This window comes from Apium graveolens, unplaced genomic scaffold, assembly GCF_009905375.1.
Source record: "Apium graveolens cultivar Ventura unplaced genomic scaffold, ASM990537v1 ctg7806, whole genome shotgun sequence".
Classification (NCBI taxonomy): Eukaryota; Viridiplantae; Streptophyta; class Magnoliopsida; order Apiales; family Apiaceae; genus Apium; species Apium graveolens.
Window position 1 is genome coordinate 1 of NW_027420646.1, and position 21,812 is coordinate 21,812.

General features: G+C 33.9%; 1 protein-coding gene and 1 long non-coding RNA gene across 3 annotated transcripts; one reads left to right on the forward strand and one right to left on the reverse strand.

Annotated features, from left to right (window-relative positions):
* Window positions 1-7,083: 7,083 nt before the first annotated feature.
* LOC141704407 (uncharacterized) lies at window positions 7,084-14,779 on the reverse strand. 2 transcript variants are annotated; one of them, XR_012567950.1, is made up of 5 exons: window positions 14,670-14,779; window positions 13,958-14,014; window positions 13,650-13,703; window positions 13,436-13,563; window positions 7,084-7,157 (listed from the first exon to the last, which is right to left on the reverse strand). It is a non-coding gene; the product is annotated as an uncharacterized LOC141704407 (long non-coding RNA). The 2 variants fall into 2 exon arrangements; XR_012567949.1 differs by lacking the exon at window positions 7,084-7,157 and adding an exon at window positions 11,202-11,383.
* Window positions 14,780-20,984: 6,205 nt separating this feature from the next.
* Window positions 20,985-21,404, forward strand: LOC141704408 (secreted RxLR effector protein 161-like). Its single transcript, XM_074507648.1, has one exon. It carries the CDS (start codon window positions 20,985-20,987, stop codon window positions 21,402-21,404), a length of 420 nt encoding a protein of 139 aa, XP_074363749.1.
* Window positions 21,405-21,812: the final 408 nt, after the last annotated feature.

A 21,812-nucleotide genomic window follows, 5' to 3' on the forward strand; every position in this document is an offset into this window, starting at 1 on the left:
GCCTGAATTTAGATGACAGATGCATTATCCTCTTCAACAGTGTTTGACAGCTGTGCCACAATTTTTTGTGTGGGTAGATTATGGCTATTTTGTGGATTTGGAAGCTTATGGCCTACTTCCACTGTGTACCCCTTCAGAGTGTGTGGGCTTTTTATGAGAATCTCTTAGCCCTGATGACTGGTGCCATCCGACTTTTCAGGCTTTTTGATTTCATAAAAGGTGCTTGTTGGGAAATATCTATGGTGGATTATGGTTGAGGTTGTATTTGGGTTGTGGTGCTTGGGATAGCTGCATGTGTAGTATGTGGCTGCCGAGAAAGATGAGACGGTGCCGGAGAAGCCTGCCGAAAGCAGAAAACGAGATACATTGGCAGGATGTCATGCAGAACGATATGGAGCACTTCTTAGAGGTGAACCTGCCACAAGGGTAAATAAGTTGAAGGGCAGACGAGCAGGAAGAGTGTTAGACGGGAAAATATTAGCAATACGGGCTCAGTTTATTAGCCATACGGGCTCAACAATTTATTAGCCATACGGGCTCAGTTTGAAAGCCGTACGGGCTGAGAGGATTGCATGAGACAAGTTTAGATTAAGGGGGAGATTGTTGGAAAATTAATCTAAACTTGTTTTATTGTGTTAAAGTTTTATATTATTTATTTTAAGATCAACTTGTACATGTATGACTAGGTCATGCATGCATTCAGTACAGAATAAGTCGTGGTCTCGTTGATAAACAGAAGTAGTGGAGAAAAATCAGGAGTAGTTGCTATTTTATAGGTCTAGTTGTTTATGCACGTTGCACACTAGCTGCTTTTTTATTACTTGTAATCATTTATTTTATCATTAGTGGAATACATTATTTAATATATACACCATGAGTTTTTGTCACAGGAAGTGTTTTGCTGATATACTTATATATAGACACATAAACAGGTGCTGGTTTTCTACAGTCAAAACTTATGTAAATATATATCTTGTAAGCATATATCTTATGATCATTTACTTCATGATCACCAATTAAATTACCATTGTTATTTAAATATTAAATACTAATTAGATTGTTGACTTGTAACAAGAACACAATTATAGAATATCAGTTGCACCAAAAACTTACACCATTCGTGATCCCTAATCAGTTTATAAAAACTCTCCCATACTTATTTAATACTTTAATACCCAAATTTCTAATCTCAAACCAACATAGAGAGATAAGAAAACATTAGTTGTGGTTGGAAAACGGAACGGGGTTTCTAAACACTACAAGAAAAAAGTCCATAAACATCGCTTTTTGGCCGATGTCTATGCTGTTTCCCAACCGATGTTGATGTCCGTAATGTCTATTCTAGACATCGGTGAATACCCGATGTCTATACTCGATTAGACATCGATTTTAGTTAAAAACAGATGTCTATCTATTGATTATTTACATAAAATGCTATAAATAAATTATTTAATAACTAAATTACACCTAATTAAACATGTTAAATATATCATGATTATGTTTTTTGTCAAAAAAACATCGATTTTAGTGAAAAACACTGAAGTCTATGTGATGATTTTTTACAAAAAATGCTATAACAAAATTATTTAATAACTAAATTACACCTATTAAAGCATATTAAACATATATTGAGCTATGTTTTTATCACAAAACATCGATAATTTTGACAGAGGTGATGTAAAATGACATATTAAACATCTGTTTCTTTAATGAAAGGTGATGTCTAATTTAGCGTATAGACATCAGTGTTTTCTAGAATGAAGTGATGTCTATGCATCATTTAGACTTGAACATGTTAGTCTTTAACATCAGTTGTTTGTCTGAAACTGATGTACATTGTGTTTTTTGACATGAGTTTTGTTTGGTTAATAGTGATGTTTATAATGTTACTTGACATCAGTTTTATCTTAAACAAAGTGATTTCTATTTTTCATTTAGACTTAAACCTGGATTTCTTTGACATCAGTTTTTTACCTTAAAGTGATGTACATTATCTTTTTTGACATCAGCTTTTCATAATTGAAAGTGATGTGTAAGAAGTTTATAGACCAAATTGTGTAAAGTTTTACATCACTAATTATGTAATTGTTGTCTAAGAATGTCAACCAAAATAGTAAAACATATGATCTGAAATCTAAACTATTACATTCTCAAGAAACCAACTGAGGACATTCAGTCTAATGAAAATTGTAAGATAGTTTTTTCACTATCCTATTTTGAACGCTCTTCAAAATATGAGACACCAATCCTCTCTACATAAGACAGCAAGGGCCCATATAAGTTCCCATTATTTAGATATCTTAACAACTGCAGAGGACAAGCTTATACGTACTTATTTTCAAACTTCAAATCAAAACATGATATAGAAATAATGCTTAAAGCATAAATTAAATCATTACTTTACTTTTTCATAAAAATCAAAATCTTCGATTGGAATATCCATCTTTTAATAATAATACGGGAGATCAGCCCGTAGGACCTCCATCTGGTAATATGGTACCTAAGGCACTATTGTCCTTTAATAGTGGACTAGCCCCGCTTGCCTCTTACGTAGCATCCAATCTTTAGGATTGCAGTGAAAACCTTTACATTGGGAAAACATTCATTTTTCTAAAACTTAATTCCATTTTAACATTTACCATCCTTTGAAATCATTCTCACTCTTCAAGTTGAAAATCATTGTTAGTTTCATTTCAGGAATTCAGATGGGGTAAATAAAGTTATGAGGAAAAAAATGCAAACTAGAGTGTGATCAAGGTAAGCATAGGTAATAATAATGTACGTAAAGAAAATCTATTTCGAAGCAGGTTGTTAACAAAACATGGGTATTGTTCATGGAGGGAAAACCAAGTCAAGTAACCTTTCAACTGGAACATAAAATCACGAATCGAAATCTTCCGAAATTTAAGGACTTGACATGTACTTAAAAAAATGATATTTAGATTAAATATTTAGGGCCCAGTAACACATCGTGGCCCACCACCGGGTCACCGGAGTTCATCACCGATGGCGGCGATTTTTGGTGGTGCCCCAATCGGGGTTTCCTCCTTGAAAATCACTGAATTCACAAGAACAAGCACTGCCCCAATTCGTTTCATCAAAAAAAGAAGCAAACAACCCCCAAATTCAAGTTTAAACTCGAAGTGGGTTCAACGGGCTTGCAATTTAATCAATACAACTCATCCATGAAATCACAAATAAGAATCCAGAGACAAAAAGGAACGGAACCACGATCTTAGATCGAGAAACTGAAGTGAAACGAGAGGGAAGGAGAGAGTATCGAGAGAGAGAAAAAGAGAGAGAGAGACGCGAGAATGTACGGGGAAGAAAGAAAAGAAAGGAGGAAGGAGTTCCCGGATTTTATAAGCCCATGGGTGATTTTGTAATTTCCCAAATTAACATTTCCTGAATTTTTTCTTTTCATTTCTTGTCAAAATGCTGACACCGCCTCCGACGGGGAGACGAAATCCTTCCATGGCCGAAATAAAAAAATAGATAAAGTACACAAATGGATCAAAGAAATAGACTCCCCAAGTCAAGGCCCAGCCCAAAAGCAAACAAGAGAGGAAAAAAACAGGATTGTTTTGGGCTACCGAGACGCTTTCTTTATGCCCATCAAAGCACCTCGAGATGCTAATCCGCGAAAACGATACGAGAAATTCGGAAGAACTCATATACGGAACGAAGGCGGCCCGTGAAAATACATCGGTTTCTTACTCGTGCAAAGGAACTCTTTCTTTGCAACTTGGACAACTTATAACGATAACGAGTTAATATAAAATATCAGGAACGTGAAAAATGATTAAATAATCCAAAACTTATTTTTAAAATGAAGATCACAAAATTAGCTCTTTCTCCTAATGTATTTAAAGTAATTTCTGAGCGAACGGATTATTTCTATGAATTTTGCAAGTTAATTTCCAATAATCAAAATAACTCTTGAAAAATCACTTTAAAATACCAAAACCTCAAATAAATCCTACTGTCATTTTTAAAAGTCTCTAGGACCATTTCAGAGATAATAAAATATATTTCACAATTTGCACCTACTCTCATAATTTTATAAAAATATTTAAAGATCAAATAACATTATTTTCACCAAAATAAATCGTAAATATATCTAGAAATTCCGCAATCACAAATTTGCATATGTAAGGGTCAAATAACATGTATTTACATACTTTTACATAATCCATTCATTTCTTTTTTGAACAATTATCGTTAAATCCACTTTTCGCATAATCCATTCATTTCTTTTACTAAAATGTCATCGCGTATACCACATCAAATTCTACAGCCAATTCTGCTGACGTGATTAACATATTCAATCTTTCTTTGCGGCTCAATGCATCCGCTTCAACATTCGTCTTTCCAGGATGGTAAGGTATAGTACAATCATAATCTTTGATTAGTTTCAACCATCGCCTTTGTCTCATATTCAATTCTTTTTGAGTAAAAATATACTTTAAACTCTCATGATCCGTATAAATCTCACGCCTCTTTTCGTAAAAAAAATGTCTCCAAATCTTAAGTGCAAACACAATCGCTGCCAGTTCCAAATCATGTGTAGAACCTTTTGCTCATGAGGTTTTGACTGACTAGAAGCATATGCTATCACTTAACCATGTTGCAATAGTATACAACCTAGTACTTTATAAGAAGCATCACTATAGATTACGAACTCACCCTTTTCTTCGGATAAAATGACCACTAGCCAATCCTTTTCTTTAATTCCGGAAAACTTTCTTTGCACTTATTTGTCTCAAAAAATTTCTCATTTTTCCTTGTCAACTTAGTCAATGGAACAACTATCTTAGAAAATTCTTGCACCAACCTTAGATAATAACCAGCCAATCCTAGAAAGCTTCTTACTTTTATTGGAGTCTTAGACCTTTCCCAATTCATCACATCTTCAATCTTTGCGGGATCCACTTTAATGCCTTTACTACTAACTACATGCCCAAGAAACTAAACTTCCATTAATACTTTGGCCTCTATGGTATTTATAGTCAGTGTATCTGCTACCACATCCGCGTCCTGGAAAATATCTTTCATTGTCATATTAAAATTTCAGACCCTTGGTTGAGCTGGTTGTGTTGATGAAGGCGGTGGTCCAACAATTCGAAGAACATTGGCCTTCTAAATGGATTTTTTTATAATTTCGCGCCATGTGCCCAACTTTTTCGTATTTAAAATAAGTCACCTCTGATTTTCCCGCGACGTTCATACATTTGGATGAAAAATGGCCTTTTTTATTGTACTTGAAATATGTAACATTGAGCTTGTTGCATTTTGTGGGTGTCTTTTCCCATAAACCTTGCACTCTTGAATTGTAGGCATATTGTCTCTCACTGGTTGACCAGATCTTTGAAAATGGGTCTTTTGATTCCCATTTCCTGACTTAAACTTCTGAAATTTCTTACTCTGATTCCCAACATTCCTTCAAAGCTCCCCTCTGAACTTCAATCTTATTACTACATGCAATCTTAGGGTATAGTATCACAAAGGTATTACGAAAGAACACCAGGTAAACATACTTTATAAATAGTTGTGAATCTTAAAGAGCCATAATGAATACAAAAGAGTATGTAGATAGATAATTCAAAGATTTAGAGGTAAAAAACATGTTATAAAATTAAAGTATAACAACAGAAATAGGGTTAAATAAGTGAAAAGCCAAAAATATCCCTTTATCTACCGATAGCTTCTACCTAACTACTAATACTACAACAACCGCTACAACTCAAATCAAATAATAACACATTATAACGGGAACCCGACATCTGACCAAGTATCCCAAGCCTACCGGTGCTGAAAATAACAACTTACTACAGGCTCTACCAGATGTCACATATGAAAATAATAACACATTACCTGAAAGCATATTTATCTAAAAAAAAATTGTCTATAGAAAGAGAAATCATTAAGCCTTGGACTAACTCAGAGAAATAACTCAGAGTTTAATTGAAAAAGGTTATTGGAATTCAGGATTAGGTTACTCAGAAAAGCCTAATGTTGATAAAGGAAAGAAAATATAAACTGAGAAACATAGACCAATAAATATCGATGATCGGTTAAAAAGGAGAGGTCTAAGCTAACTCGTGTTTAATTTTTAATATTAAATACTAATCGACTCAAATTTGTAAATGAGAAGGGTTCTTCATCCGGAGTTAAGTCAACCTTAATTACTGATAATTCTGACCAGGTCAAATCTAAGAGAGTAAATATTGGTTTAATGTCAAAGAAATAGCTCAAGTAAAAGATGAAAAAAGTCACAAAGATAAATAAGAAAAAGTAGTGTAGAAAGAATAAAAATGGTAAAGTATATGTGTAATAAGGTAATTACAAGTATAAATTCATTTTTAATATACCTAGAAAGTCTTGATTAAACTGTGCTAGTGGTAATCTTCTTGCTTTTATTTGCAGAAATAATAAATAAATAAATATTGTTCCTTCTAAATCAGATTTAGGAATATACGCATCTGTTGAAAAGGGACATATGATTCTGGTTTCATCAGACGCGTATGGAGGAGTCGTATCAGCTCTAAGGCATATGCGTCTATTTTTAACAAACGCAAATAGATCTGAAATGTCTGCTGGAGACAGACATATCAAGTGTTGGTCAGATGCATAAAGTTTCTTATGTCATTTTGGAACAGACATCGATGATGCACAACAGCCGTATATAATATTCTTTATGCTTCTATTATCATTGAACTACCACATATTTACAGGATTTTTAAAAAAAATTAGCCATATCTTAGCCTACGACATGCTTTTCACAATATACTTCTAAAGACACTTGGAACAAGAACATTTAAAATTGAAAATCAATAGATACATTTTTATATAAGATGAAAAATATTCAACATTAACTGAACATGCCTCAACTTCACTATAGCTAGATCAACATCCGTTTAGCAGCCATTAGCAACTATGAAACACAATTTCCACAACACATCGAATAAACCTGAACATTACTAAAATGCATAAGTTAACTCAAAATAATCAAATTTGAGCCACATTTAGAGTAACAAGATACGTCATATAAAAAACAAAAGATAAGAACAAAAGCAATTTTGTACCCTACGTGTCATCCAAAATGAGATCTCGCGAGATTTTTATATATAGGAATTCCTCCAAGCAGCTTCCAACAACTGTATCAGGAACTAATTTTTAAATGCCATTTAACATCATAATCACGTTTTGCTGAATATATATAGGAATCTAAAAATCATTATCACAGTAAATTCTTTAATCACAAGGCAATCTTATACAACTACTATCATTATACAAACAATTGAATCAAGTATCATTCAATATACTTAACTGAATCTTAGCGTTTTGAATAAATAAATAATTATGTTAAAGTTGATTTCCACTTATTTTCATAAAATTTGAGGATTAAAGTGAACTACATCAAACACAAGTTGTGAACCATTTTTTAATTATGCCAATTTTTCACCAGTGTTTCTAAAACTTCGTACCTCCCAATAGAAAGTAGCTCCTTTTTAAGATCCCAATCCCTCAGTGTATCCTCACTTATATTGTGTTTGGTTCGGGTAAATGAAATGGAATGGAATGGAATGATATTTTAAGTGGAAAATGATTAAATTTTCTAAAATTTTCATTTTTTCACCCATTCCATTCCTAACCACCCACATTATAATTAAACACCCCTAATTTGAGATAGAATGCTCCATTCCTTATTAATCTCATTTTCTTCACAATTCTTATCATAACAATTTTGTCCTTTTAATTATTATTTTTCAAATCTTCCCTCCAACTCCCATTTAATTCCTTTAATTATATCCATTCCATTCCATTCACCCCAACCAAACACAACTTTATTTTCTCAATGATGGTACATCTCTATTAAAACAAGCAATTGTCATGCTACAATAATAATTCTATAGGTGTATTATGAAAGGAAAAAGTTTACATTTTATCATACATTATATTTTGCATATATAATTAAAAATGGTGCCTTCTGATCCTTACAGAAATTGTGGCTGCAGGGCCCCTAACCTTAAATTTTGTTTTCAATCAAACGTAAATCTTAGGTAGAACAAATGATTAACACATTAAAATGATTTAAGAATCAAACCTTAATTATACATAGATATAAATGTAACAAAATAATCTCAAATATACTTTAATTAACGTAGCATGCAAATTAAGACTCAATTTGAGTGAAAACATATGCAGAAAGCAAGAAAAAGGTGAATTAAGGAATAATTAACTCTGATTTAACTATAATTGAACAAATTTATAGATAACAGATTTGGGGAAAAATATATTCCCATCAAGATTTAATCTTTTCCGAAATTTAATCTTGTTCGAGCTTTAATTTTCTCTGAGCTTTAATCTTCAGGGTGTGGCCGCAATGTAGAGCGCAATGTTTGTGTGTTTTTACGATTGTTTGTAAGTCTATGAGTATGCGTCTGAAGCCGCTCGTGAGTTTTTTGTTAAGTGTTTTATTTTTTTTAACTTATTGATAGTCGGGAACAATTTCCGAAAGCAGCTCAAACTTTTAGCAAGCCCACTCCAAAGTTTTTCATCTAGGCGGCATGAATTTTGAACCCAAATCTCTAACGTAATGCAACATTTATATAATTCATTACAATCACATACATTTTTAAACTCCCTTCAAATATTTTCACGTCAATTGGATTATTTATAAAAACCATTTCATTATGTAGGAAATCATCTCTAAATAACAATATTTAAAAAATAATTTTTAGAAATCTAGTTACGATAACCAATGTATGGTATAGTGCCTATAACGTAAAATCATTTGGTACTCCAATGGCGTTTGACCCAACCATTTTATAAGAGTAGCCAACTAAAAATCTTTAGCATGCTCCGATCCAGACAATAGAACACTGGTGCTTGTTGCTCGAAAATGTTAAACTCTATGCGTAGATTTTACAAACACCGCTATAGTAATGATCTACCAATATGTGCATTGATTTTGAGGAACATAACCTTTAATCGTGAATTGTGCCAAATTCACATATGAGATTAAAAACTACAAAGAATTCTTATGCTCAAATTAAATGTTCTCAAGAATTGCAGCACCCTCATACAAAATTTGGTTGTGTGGATTAAAATATGGTTCTGCAGATTAACAGGCTGAATCCGAGAAGTCAGAAGCCAAAAAGGCAAATAAAGTAGAATGATCTAAAACATATACACCTAATCAACCTTTTCGAATAAGTAGAGTTTTAAGTTCTCATTTAAGGCACCAAATCGAGGTACTTCACACGTTACAATATTATTGATTACCTTCCTTATAGTCGAACTGAGATGCATTGGATTCTGATTACCTAGGATCCAATAACCATGAACCACATAGTTCTTTTAATTACCTACCTCAATTTAAATTTACTTGCTAAGATTAAAATGCTACATTTTTTTATGCATTATCTGTCCACTAAAATTTACTATCGACATCTCTGTATATATTACATTAAATCAGAAATATCTAAAGAGTCTGGTTTTGCATGAGACCTTCATTTTAATTAATAAATCATCAAATATAAAACAAGTAACCACCGCTGGCTCATTCCCTAATTAAAAGACAAGTTAAATTTACAATTTTATTACATCCTTTTCAAAAGTTATTTTTTTTAATTAAGTATTGTTGTCTTTTGATTTAACCATATTTCTTTCTATAAACACCTAGAAATGTCAATTATACTAAATCTTCCCTTTAGTACACCTCCGAAAATACCTACATTATATATTCATTATATCTTCTGTTATTATTATTATTATTATTATTATTATTATTATTATTATTATTATTATTATTATTATTATTATTATTATTATTATTATATAGAACTCATTAACACACACTCAAATATACCATATACTATAATAAAATATATGCAAAATCTCTTAAAATAAGAGTTTTTCAAGTTATCAAAAATTATTAATTATATACTTTTAAATTAGGTAAATATAAATTAATTATCTTTTTTACATATAAGTAGCATTGATGCTATGTATTACCAAAAAGGTTTGTTAAAACATGTACAAACACGTATTTTAATGTAAATAAGTAAAAGTTAAAAACAATTTTGTTAGTTTGGTAAAAGGCGCTTTCAAATGAAGGTTGAATTTAAACTTTTAATGTTATATCTTATATCCAATATGTACCTTATAAAAGTTCAATTTGGGCCGGTGTGGTTGGTCCTTATTTTAAATAGCCATTAGTCAAGACAATTTGAGAAGGTTTAACTTTTAATAGTTATGGTTGGTTGGTCTTGTTTTAAATAGACCATGAAGAAAATTCTAGAAGGTTTAATTTTGATAATTATGGTTATATAAGTCTGACATTGTATCACAAGTTCATACATCCAGAGTTACAAACACAAATAATTTTCAAGATCCCTTTTCTCACCCAAACAAAAATAGCCTCCTCCCTTCTCTCAACCAAACATCACCCTTCTCTCAACCAAACATCACATGTTCATCTAGAGTATTAATACAAATATTTATTAAGATCCCTTTACTCACCAAAAACAAAATGGCTCCGGTTCTCTCAATCAAATATTTCAATTTTTCCTCAAATTTTCTTAAATGAAAGATATATCTGATATATTCATGAAAAACAATTTCAATTTCTCTAAATCAAAAGATAGTCTCATAATTCATCAATTCATTAACACTATGGTTTCTATGGCGATTGATTATTTTGAGTTGAAAATTTTTGTGATTGGTTTAAGGTATGTCCTTACTAGTTTGGTTTCTTAATTTTTAATTTTTAAAGTAATTATAACAGATTCACACATCCAGATCCAGATCTTGTAGTGATAGAAAAGGATGAAAATTTCCCTTAGAGTAAAAATGACGAATTAAGATTTCACTCTGATTAAATTGACAAAAATTAACGTGGTTTATAATTAAGTAGATTTGCTAAAATATTATGTAAAAATGATATTGATTTTAGTGTATTAAATTTTATTACATTTTTTATGTTAATTTATTTATTGATTAAATATTTACATGATGAAACAATGAAGATAATGCTCCATAAAAGCATAACAAAGCAAATCTTGGAATCCAGGTAATTTTAAAATATCTTGACTCATTGGTTTTTTTGATAGCTGGAGGCACAATGAAACACTTAGCTGGTCATACAAGTTTTTATTATAAATAACATATGTCAATGTTTATAAAAAATTTGATGTGTCATTTTTTGGAGTAATTATTTTAATTAATATATTGATTTATGTATGAGTATTTATATATATTAGATCCAACTTCTGCATCCAATTTAGCCAATTTAGCCAATCAACCCAATTCCGACAAACTAAAGAAGAGTCCAGCTTCTGCATGATCAAATCAAAGAGCAGTAAATCAACCCTGCACGCTGAAACAGTGATAACGGATCATAAATTAATATCATAGCACACAAACAACACATAATTTTTTAGCTACCTAATAAAAGTAAACAACACATAATTCCTAGGTACCTAATATCTAATAGACATTTTACAATTGATTCGTTGTCAACTAAAGACTTACCACCGGCCACCCTCACTAGCATTTTCGGTGCTTTTGCTGAGTTCGTGGCCACTTGAACATTTACACAAGTACAAGTTAATCGACAAAGTCTTTAGTAACATACTAATGTGCTAAAAAGTAGAAACACATCCAAATTTTACTACGAGATTATAGCTAAATATATTTCCTAAAAGTTCATATTTATGTTTAATTAGTTCATTGGGTGGTTAAAGCATCAGGAGCAAAAGCAAAAACAGTGTGAGTGAGTAGGTTTGGTGCTTCTGATAAGCATCCTATCGGCTTCATACACAAGTAACTAGGATGCGTAGTAGGGGCATAAGGATTAAAAGTTAAAATATTAAAAAAAATAATAAAAATGTAGAAAAAAATGAAAATTCCACAATGGAAGAGAATATGATCTCGTAAGAAAAGTTTTCCTTCACCTCTTCTCCTTGAAAATTTATGAAAAGATGTTAAAAAGAAGTAGAAGGGCAGAGGTCTGCTATGAATTTGTTTAAGTGCCTTTGACCATTTATATTTTTTAACGGAGAACTAAACCAAATAACTGATCCAGAAGAAGAAAATATGAGGATTCTGAGGCAATATAGTAATGATCAGTTTGACTATAAAGACTGGTTACCATCCCAGATGCTCCAATGCAGGACGAGCATGTAGTACATGTCCAACCTGAGAACAGAATTCTAAGTTCACCCAGATTTAGGCAAAGATAACTACTGGCTGAGAATCATAATGGGGTTTGAGACACCAGTTGCAGAACTCAAGGAGATTATCAACTACTAAGGTTTTATACGTAGGAGACTGGTTCAAATCAAATGTTTTGACCAAGTATTTATAAGGGTACCTTTTCAAGTCTATGTCTTTGAAATTGTTGGCGGCAATCCCCCTGACCTTAACTGTAACCAAGGGCATCACCTAATCCACATGTTTGTTGAATGTTGATGACATACCAATACTTTTTTCATTTAATTTTCCACAATGTTCAAAAATCTTGTTTGTCACTGTGATGGTAGGACTGAAACAGTAAAAGATTTGATCAAATTTGCATGTATGAGGAGCACTGGGACTATAAGCAGATCTAATTTGTTGCGACGTTCATGAAGATGTTGTATGCTTGATAAAGTCAACTGTCTTTACACAAACAACCTTAGATTCATGCCTATGGCCTCAAAGTACATTGTCCATCTTAAAGTTTTCTGAATCTACCTTGACTTTACAATACATTAAATCCATGCACTCATGATTCATTGGTAGATTACATCCCCTTCAACGTATTGCTTTGGATGGTAGGGTACAATAATTAAGGTGATAATAACATACTAACATCCATGGCCCGGAGGCCGGGTCCTTAAGCAGTGTGCTGGTTGGGGTACCCCCACTCACATCCCTAAATGAATTCAAACTAACTAGGTGTTCTCTCCCTTCAAGAGGTTGGTGGCATGTACTCTAGTTTATCATTCAATCTGTGACTAGTGAGTACACGGTCCTGTTTAGATGGGTAGTGCACACATTTAACTAAAAACCCAAAACATAACCTTATATTTCTATTAAAAACATTAAAACATTTTTATGAGATTCTTTAACACTATTACAGCAAGTAATGATACACTTCTAAGTTTTATCTCTTCTAGAAAGGTCTAGTGCCAAGCCTCAAAGAGATCCAGATTGTGGAAAGTCAATCATATAATAATGGTATAGAGGACACAAACATTGAGCAACTAGTATTTACAAGTAACACAATCAAGTATCTACATAACTTATTTGTCTGCATAATCTCACTTAACAACGGTAGAGAGGACGCAGACAATGCGTCACTGGTATTTACAGGTAACACAATCAAGTAACCCAACTATGTACCATATAGCTTATAAGGTCAAACAAATTACTATACATATATTACCTGGTGAATTAATCGGTAAAAGTTGTGCTGACCGTTTGTCCAGGTTCGCCAAAATCAATTTCACCAGCCTCAAAAGAAAGGGGAACACCATCAATAAAAACACCTTTCCCATTGCTCTCCATGTTGAACTAAATTGGTAATAAATTGGATAGGGTATAAGAACATCATAAAGCCTTTGAAAACAGTTTACCAAAGAAAGGTGTTGTAGCCTCACCTGTTGAATATGCAGAGCAAATTTTTCCAGGGCTTGAGAGTAAGGTAAAATGGCCTAAAAAATTAAGGCATCAAAATTAGAGACAAACAATATTAATATTTTTTTTAAAGAAAAAAATATAACTGACTTTTAGAAGAGACTCCAATTGTGAATCTGTCCACACAAATAAAGACACTGAAGTGCAATCATTTTCTTTTACAAATATAAAACTATGAAGTGAGATTATATGCAGAGTAAAAATTATTACAAGAAAAAACAGAAAGTGTCGACTCAAACAGATAAATCAGAAAACTCATAACTGCACTTACTCTTGCAGGATACCCTAGGAATGAAACATTCCAAACACTCAACAGGCCCAAAAGCACCTGAAACATTTATGAAATGTCACTCAATAAAACATTAACTGAATCAAAGATTGACTAGGATGCTTCTTAAATCCAATATCTTCGTTAAGCCTTCCAGATGCACATTCAGTTAAACGCCCGATGAAACTGATTTTATCTGGCTTACACCGGCACTTCACATCCAAATTAAAATCTCAGAATAGCAACCCTTTATTCGCTCACATGTAAGCGGTAACACTGTCTTTCACACCTTAGTTTCACTGAGAATGGACCTAGCATCGTTTAGTTTTCAATATTTAGGGTACATGTCAATCTTTGAAGAAATTCAAAAGACAACAAAAAAAACGACCAACTTTTTACAATCTGGTTACATATCATCTCTTCGAGCTCCAAAATCCCAGCATTACCACATCCGGTAACAATGCTTCTTTCTCTTATTTGTCACCAAACCCCCAAAAAATAGAACATAAAACCTCCAAAAACCAAGCAAAGGATATTTCTTTTATTTGTCACCAAACCCCCAAAAAATAGAACATAAAACCCCCCAAAACCAAGCAAAATATTTCTTTTATTTGTCACCAAACCCCCAAAAACAGAACATAAAACCCCCCAAAAAACAAGCATGACGTTTCTTATATACATCCACAAAAGAAAAGATGTAAAAAGGAGAATATACCTCCAGAAAAGCTCCAAGCTCCAAAGATCTGTGAACCTAGAGATGCTCCAAAACCTTGAAATTCCAAATCTCCTTTCAAGCTCCAAAGCTTGTACTTAAGTATATGTTACTCGTCTCAAGCTCAATTTGAAGCTCCAAAACTTGAATTTGAATTGGGGCTTAAATTATGGTTTATGGGACAGGAGAGAAGGAGATGAGTGAGATTTTTAATGTATGAGAGAAAGAGGGGAGAGATTAGAGATAGATGAGTGATGAAAGAGAGATGAGAGCTGAGAGAGACGTGAAAGAGACAGTGAGAGAGATGAGGCGGTGAGAGAGATGAGGGTCGCGGGACAGAGGAGAGAAAGAGGGGAAAGAAGTTTGAGATATTTTGGAAAAGGGGGAATAAGAAATTTTTTGTTAAAATTAAGGGGGGAAGTGTACTGAAATAGGGGGAGAAAGAAAAGTAAATTTATATTTTTTTTAAAAGTGGTCGTAGACAATGGTTAATAAAATTAGACGATGTTAAAGTTTAAAGCATATATTTGTTTTTTTTTAATTTTTGAACATAGACAACGGTTGGTATGGGAAACCGATATCAGGATTTCTATTCAACATCGCTTATTGATAAACCGATGTTAAACAGACTTTTAATATCAGGTGCATTACATGCCGATGTCTAAGCACCGATGTCGTATCTACTATTTCTAGTAGTGTAATAAATATTTTTATATCCACTTTTGTAGTTGAGTTTTTTTAATAATATTGGGATGGGTTACAATTTTTTCATCAATTAAGGAATTTATACTCTATTTGCACGTATTTCTATCTTCTGGGGCACCAAATACTTTAGCTAAGTCTCAAAATATATAGGCATTTTATGCAGACTTGATAAGTGACTAAAGCTTTGTATCAACAATGTGCCCGTGTGTAAGAATTTGCCACCGAGGTGATTCATTCTACTAGGATTACTAGGATGATACATATTTTTAAGTAGGGAAGTTATCTGTTAAAGTGAATGAAAGTGGAAGTAATAATCATCTTCCTCACTTCCAAGAGATATTGTATGTTTTTTTGTGAGGCTGCTTTTAGGATAAATATTCATATTTTTGGGAACTTGAAATATTTTAATTTTTATTAAATTACATTGTACTATTATTTTGAATTTTTGAAAAAAAACAAAAATATCTTTGTTGTAAATTAACATGTTATGAGTTAATGAATATACATAGCTACTTTGTTCCCCGTGGATTTTTCAATACATTAATTTACCATGGACTATAGTTTACATCAACTATTTTGAAAAAGTAGGCCTAAAACAATTTTCCTTCACCGTAACATTTCATATCACTACTACTTAAACTTAAATTAACATAATAAAATATTAATCTAGATGCAAATCCTTAACACATCCCTGCACCTTGAAAGGCTGTCATACCGGAACTCATGTAACTCAGCCATAGCTTGATCACCATTAGCTTCAAATCCCTCAGCACCCAAAGGGAACACCAATTCATTCTGATTTGCAGCCTCAACCATATTCTCATTTGCATTCATTTTCATTCCCTCCTAAAAAAGGATCAACTATAGAAAAGGATCAACTACTTCATCAGCCATAGCAGCGGGTTCAACATCTCCTTGATATACTGCACTAAATCTCTGCCCGTAATGACCAAGACTCAATGTCATAGTGCCATATTCCTCCACTCTTCCAAATGGTTCTTCTATTATCACCATATCCTTCCAATGAATAGCACCGTACTCAGCCAAATAAGAAGTAAGCATATTATCTTCTGGATTAGTCAAGCGTACATCTGCCAAAAAATTATGATCTGCCTTCCTTTGATTAAGTTATTGGAAGATGAATTCATGTTGGGGAGGCCTGCCAACAACCAAGGAATTCATCCAATCCATGAAGGAATCAACTTCATACATCTCCAAGATTATTTTAGTATACTCCTCATTAAATGCTTCTTTCAATGCTTCTATGTATGCCTTAAACTCATTTTTCCTTCGATTTTCAAAACCCAAAGATCTCGTAATCATATGCAGAATAACACCAAGACTGTTTTTAAACACCGCTTCTATGCCTGAAGGGTTACCATTGGGAAATGTTTGCTTAGAGAAGAAAAATGCCACATTACACTTAATCATCCCCATCAGAGGCATCTTCCATTGAGCATTGACATTAACATTCTCTTCTTCCAGGATGGATCCCTAACTGAAGAGTCTCTATTTGATGTCTAAGAATACCAAGGGTTAAAGTAAAGTAATTTACCTTCCTACTCAATACACCGACTAATTACCCTTCCTACTCAAACCCCGCCACTTCTATTACTACCGCTTCATATTTCCTTTAAAAAAACTTGTAAAAAAAGAAACTCTAAAAACTCAAATGGACCAACTATTGATCCACCATAAAATATCCTAAAAAATTATTTTAAGGACAATCCCCAATAATCTTTTTAGCCCAATCCACCAAAGCCGAATATAATCTTAACCCATCAAGTAACTTCCCACTGAATCCATAAATCTCTTGCTAAGGTACCCTTTCTTGCATTTTTATCAGCTTGTTCATTAAAGTTCCTCCTAAAAAATTTAACCTATATCTGGCCAGATAACTCTGATGTTAGGTTTAATCTAAACTTAACTAGTTTATTTAGCTGTTTTAGTATTTTGTTAATAATGGCATTTGTTAGCCACATTTTAGTAAGAGACTGAGTCTTACGTGGGTTCTTTTTCTTTAGGAGAGTCATATGGAGTTTGAAAGTGTTCAAGGGTAAACATTGTTGATTTATAGGAATCAGTTTTAGCTAGTTCTTTTACATATATTTCCATTTCCTGTAATTAGTTTTTAGAGCTGTGATAATAACATATTTGAGTTTGCTTTTCTCCAGTTTCAAAGTGCAAACAGGTGTGTGTGTATTGCTTGTATCAGGTCTGAAACTTTACATTCTGGTATCAGAGCCTGGTTGTGTATGCCAAAGTATATGCCTAAACTGGGAACTATGGACGCGTCAAAGTCGAAGTAGGGATCACTAGGGCTCAATTATCCTATGCTGTCAAAGAATAACTATATAACATGGTCATTAAAAATGAAAGTTAATATGGAGGCACAAGGCATGTGGGAGGCAATTGAGTCTGATGGTAAGAAGTCACAGGTTGTGGTTCGTACAGACAAAATGACGTTGGAAATCATTTACCAGAGTATTCCAGAAGATATTTTACTGTCCGTAGCAGAGAAGAAGTCATCAAAGGAGGCTTCAGGAGGCCATAAAAATCATGTATGTAGGGGTTGATAGAGTGAAGAAGGCGAAGGTGCAGACTTTGAAAGACGAACTGGAGTCTCTAACCATGAAAGAAACCGAGCATATTAACGATTTCTATATGAGCTTGTGTGGTATCGTAACAAACATACGTGTTTTGGGTGAAACAATGGAGGAATCATATGTTGTTAAGAAACTTCTCAGGGCAGTGCCAACCAAGTATCTTCAAATTGCCTATTCAATAAAACAATTTGAAAATCTTGAAGAAATGAAAGTTGAAGAAATCTTGGGATGACTCAAAGCACATTAAGAACGGATTCGTGGGCCTACGGAGACCTCGAGCAGTCAGCTGTTATTGACAGAGGAGGAGTGGTAAAAAAGGAAGCTCATAATGGACAACTGTTGCTTACTAGGGAGGAGTGGCTGAAGAAAATGTCACAAAATCAAAAAGGTAAGCAGGATGTTGAATCTAGAAACAAGGATGAAAACCGAGGATATCGAGACAAGAGCAAGGTGAGATGCTTCAATTGTAGTATCTTGGGACATTATGCTTCTGAATATCGTAAACCAAAATAAGAGAAGGAATAAAGATAAGAGGCAAATTTGGCTCAAATTGAAGATGATGAACCCGCCTTGCTTTTAACGGAGTGTGATGAAAATAAGAGAAAATGTTCTTGTTAGATTTGGTGATGGATCTACTGTCATAATAAAGGGAAAAGGTTCAGTGGTCTTGAGTTGTCAAACTGGTGAGGAACACGTGTTGAGTGAGGTATATTTTATTCCATCTCTTTGCAACAATATTATTAGTTTGGGTCAACTAGTAGAAGAAGGTTGCAAACTGGTACTTCATGGAGATTTGATGTGGGTCAACGACAAAGATGGAAGATTATTGATAAAAGTTAAACGTTCAAGAAACTGATTGTACAAATTAATCATTGAAAGAAGCAAGCCTGCATGTCTGATGTCAAAGGCAGAAGAGGACTCTTGGTTGTGGCATTGTAGGCTCGGACAGGTGAACTTCCAAGCTATGAACCTTATGTCTAACAAAGAGATGGCTCGAGGCTTACCGAAATTTGTTCAACCAAACGAAATCTGCAGAGGGTGTTTAATGTCAAAGCAAGTAAGGTCATCATTTCCTCAATGAACTTCTTTTAATGCCTCGAAAATTCTGGACCTTGTGAACGGAGACATCTGTGGTCCTATATCTCCTTCAACACCTGGTGGAAAGAGGTACTTTCTTTTGTTGGTAGACGATTATAGTAGACTAATGTGGGTGTATTTTTTAAGTAAAAAAGATGAGGCATTCGAGTACTTTAAGAAATTCAGAGCGTTGGTGGAAGATCGACCTGAACGAAGGATCAATGTGTTCAGAACAGACCGAGGGGGGAGTTCTGTTCGAGTAAATTTACTGAATATTGTGAGAATGCTGTAATTCAACAACATTATACAGCGCCGTACACTCCACAACAGAATGGCGTGGTTGAGAGGAGAAATAGGACGGTTGTAGCAATGGCAAAAAGCTTCCTAAATGAGAAAAACATGCCACAAAAGTTCTGGGCAGAAACAGTAAGACACTTAATTTATGTGCTGAATCGGTTACCAACTAAGGTTGTTATTGGGAAGACGCCATACGAATCATGGTCAGGTAAGATTCCCAATCTCGAATATTTAAAGATTTTTGGTTGCATTGCGCATGTGAAAATTCCTAGTGTCAAATAACTAAATTGGATGACAAAAGTAAAGTTTTGGTATATTTGGGAAAGAAGTCCGGTACAAAGGGCTGCAGGCTGTATGATCCTAAAACTAATTCTCTCCAATTTAGTCGATATATTGTCATTGAAGAAAACAAAAGCTGGTCATGGGAACAGGGCTTCGAGGATAACAATTCTCAAAGTTCATTTATCATAGTAAACAAAAAAATGGCTGAAGAAGCAGATGGTGAAATAATAGATTCTGCATGTGACTTTTTTGATATTGCTACACTAATACAAAGTCGTGTGCGTGACACCAGTCAAACATCTGATGAAGAAAGTGACCCCAGGCGTTATAAATAACTTTCTGATGTTTACAATAATACTGAAGATGTGGAATTACATGATGAGTTAATGCTGATGGGGATAGAGGAACCTGTATGCTACAGTCAAGCAATAAAAGAAAAATCGTGGGAAAAGGGAATGACAGTCGAAATCGAAGCCATAAAGAAGAACGAGACTTAGAACTTGGTCGAGTTACCAGCTGGGCACAAACCCACTAGATTGAAATGGGTGTATAAAATAAAAAGGGATACAGAAGGGAGGATATTAAAGTACAAAGCGCGGCTTATAGCAAAAGGGTATGTTCAAAAACACGGTGTGGATTATGAGGAGGTCTTTGCTCCAACTAGGTTGGAAATAGTCTGATTACTCCTTGCAGTTGTTGCTAAAAATAGCTGGGAAGTGCATCACCTTGATGTAAAGTCGGTATTTTTAAATGGTGAGTTAAGTGAGGATGTTTATGTGTGTCAGCCAGAAGGGTTTGTGGTGAAGGGAAAGGATAATCTTGTATATAAACTAGCAAAGGCCTTGTACGAATTAAAAGAGGACCCACGGGCCTGGTATGCAAAACTTAACTGGTGCTTGAAGAATTTGGGTTTTATCAAATATCCTTACGAACCAGCTGTGTACACTAAACGAGTAGGGAATGAAGTCTTGCTGGTGGGAGTTTACGTTGATGATTTACTAGTCACAGGGACTAGTGTTGAAAACATTGATTTTTTTAAGAAGCAGATGATAGAAAATTTTGAAATGAGTGATCTCGGAAAGCTCCCTCACTATCTGGGAATAGAAGTGAAGCAAAGTGTTGATGGCATCAAGTTGAAGCAGAGCGCATATGCAAAGAAAGTACTACTGAAGGTTGGTTTGCTTGAATGCAATCCAGTGAAGTATCCAATCGAAGAAAAATAGAAGATGCATAAAGATGAAATCGGGAATCCTGTAGATCCAACTCAGTTTAAAAGCATTATGGGGATCTTCGATATTTAGTTCATACTCGTCCTGACATAGCATTTGCTGTAGGGATTGTAAGTCGCTATATGGAGAGGCCCACGGAACTTCACTACAGTGCGGTGAAACGTATTTTACGCTATGTAAAAGACACTTTGGATTATGGTCTGCCCTATGCAAGAGGAACAGGTAATTACATATTATCGGGGTTTTCTGACAGTGATTTGGTAGGAAATAATAAAGATAGGAAGAGCACAGGAGGTATGGTGTTCCATCTAAATGACAACTTAATAACTTGGGTCTCTCATAAGCAGAGGTGTGTTGCTCTTTCTTCTTGCGAAGATGAATTCATGGCTGCTACTGCAGCAGCATGTCAGGGTGTATGGTTGCAGAAAATGCCGAGTCAAATCGTCAATATCAAGCAAGGTCCTGTGATAATGTATGTGGATAATAAGTCAGCCATAGACTTGGCAAAGAATCCAACTTTCATGGTCGAAGCAAGCATATAGACATTCGCTATAACTTTATTAGAGAATTTGTTGAGAGAGGAGAAATCGAACTCAAATATGTTAGCACTAATGAACAAAAGGCAGATGTTTTGACAAAGGCCCTGGGAGCAGTCAAGTTCGAGCGTATGCGTGATTTACTTGGGATGAAGAAGTTGTTTGCATAAGTTTAGATTAAGGGAGTGTTTTGTCGGGTTTAATCTAAACTTAACTAGTTTATTTAGCTGTTTTAGTATTTTGTTAATAATGGCATTTGTTAGCCATGTTTTAGTAAGAGACTGAGTCTTACGTGGGTTCATTTTCTTTTGGAGAGTCATGGGGAGTTTATAAGTGTTCAAGGGTGAACGTTGCTGATTTGTAGGAATCAGTTTTTAGCTAGTTCATTTTTATATATTTCCATTTCCTGTAATC

Excerpts from the sequence above, each read along its gene's own strand:
- LOC141704408 (XM_074507648.1), top strand. The coding sequence starts at position 20,985 with ATGGAGAGGCCCACGGAACTTCACTACAGTGCGGTGAAACGTATTTTA.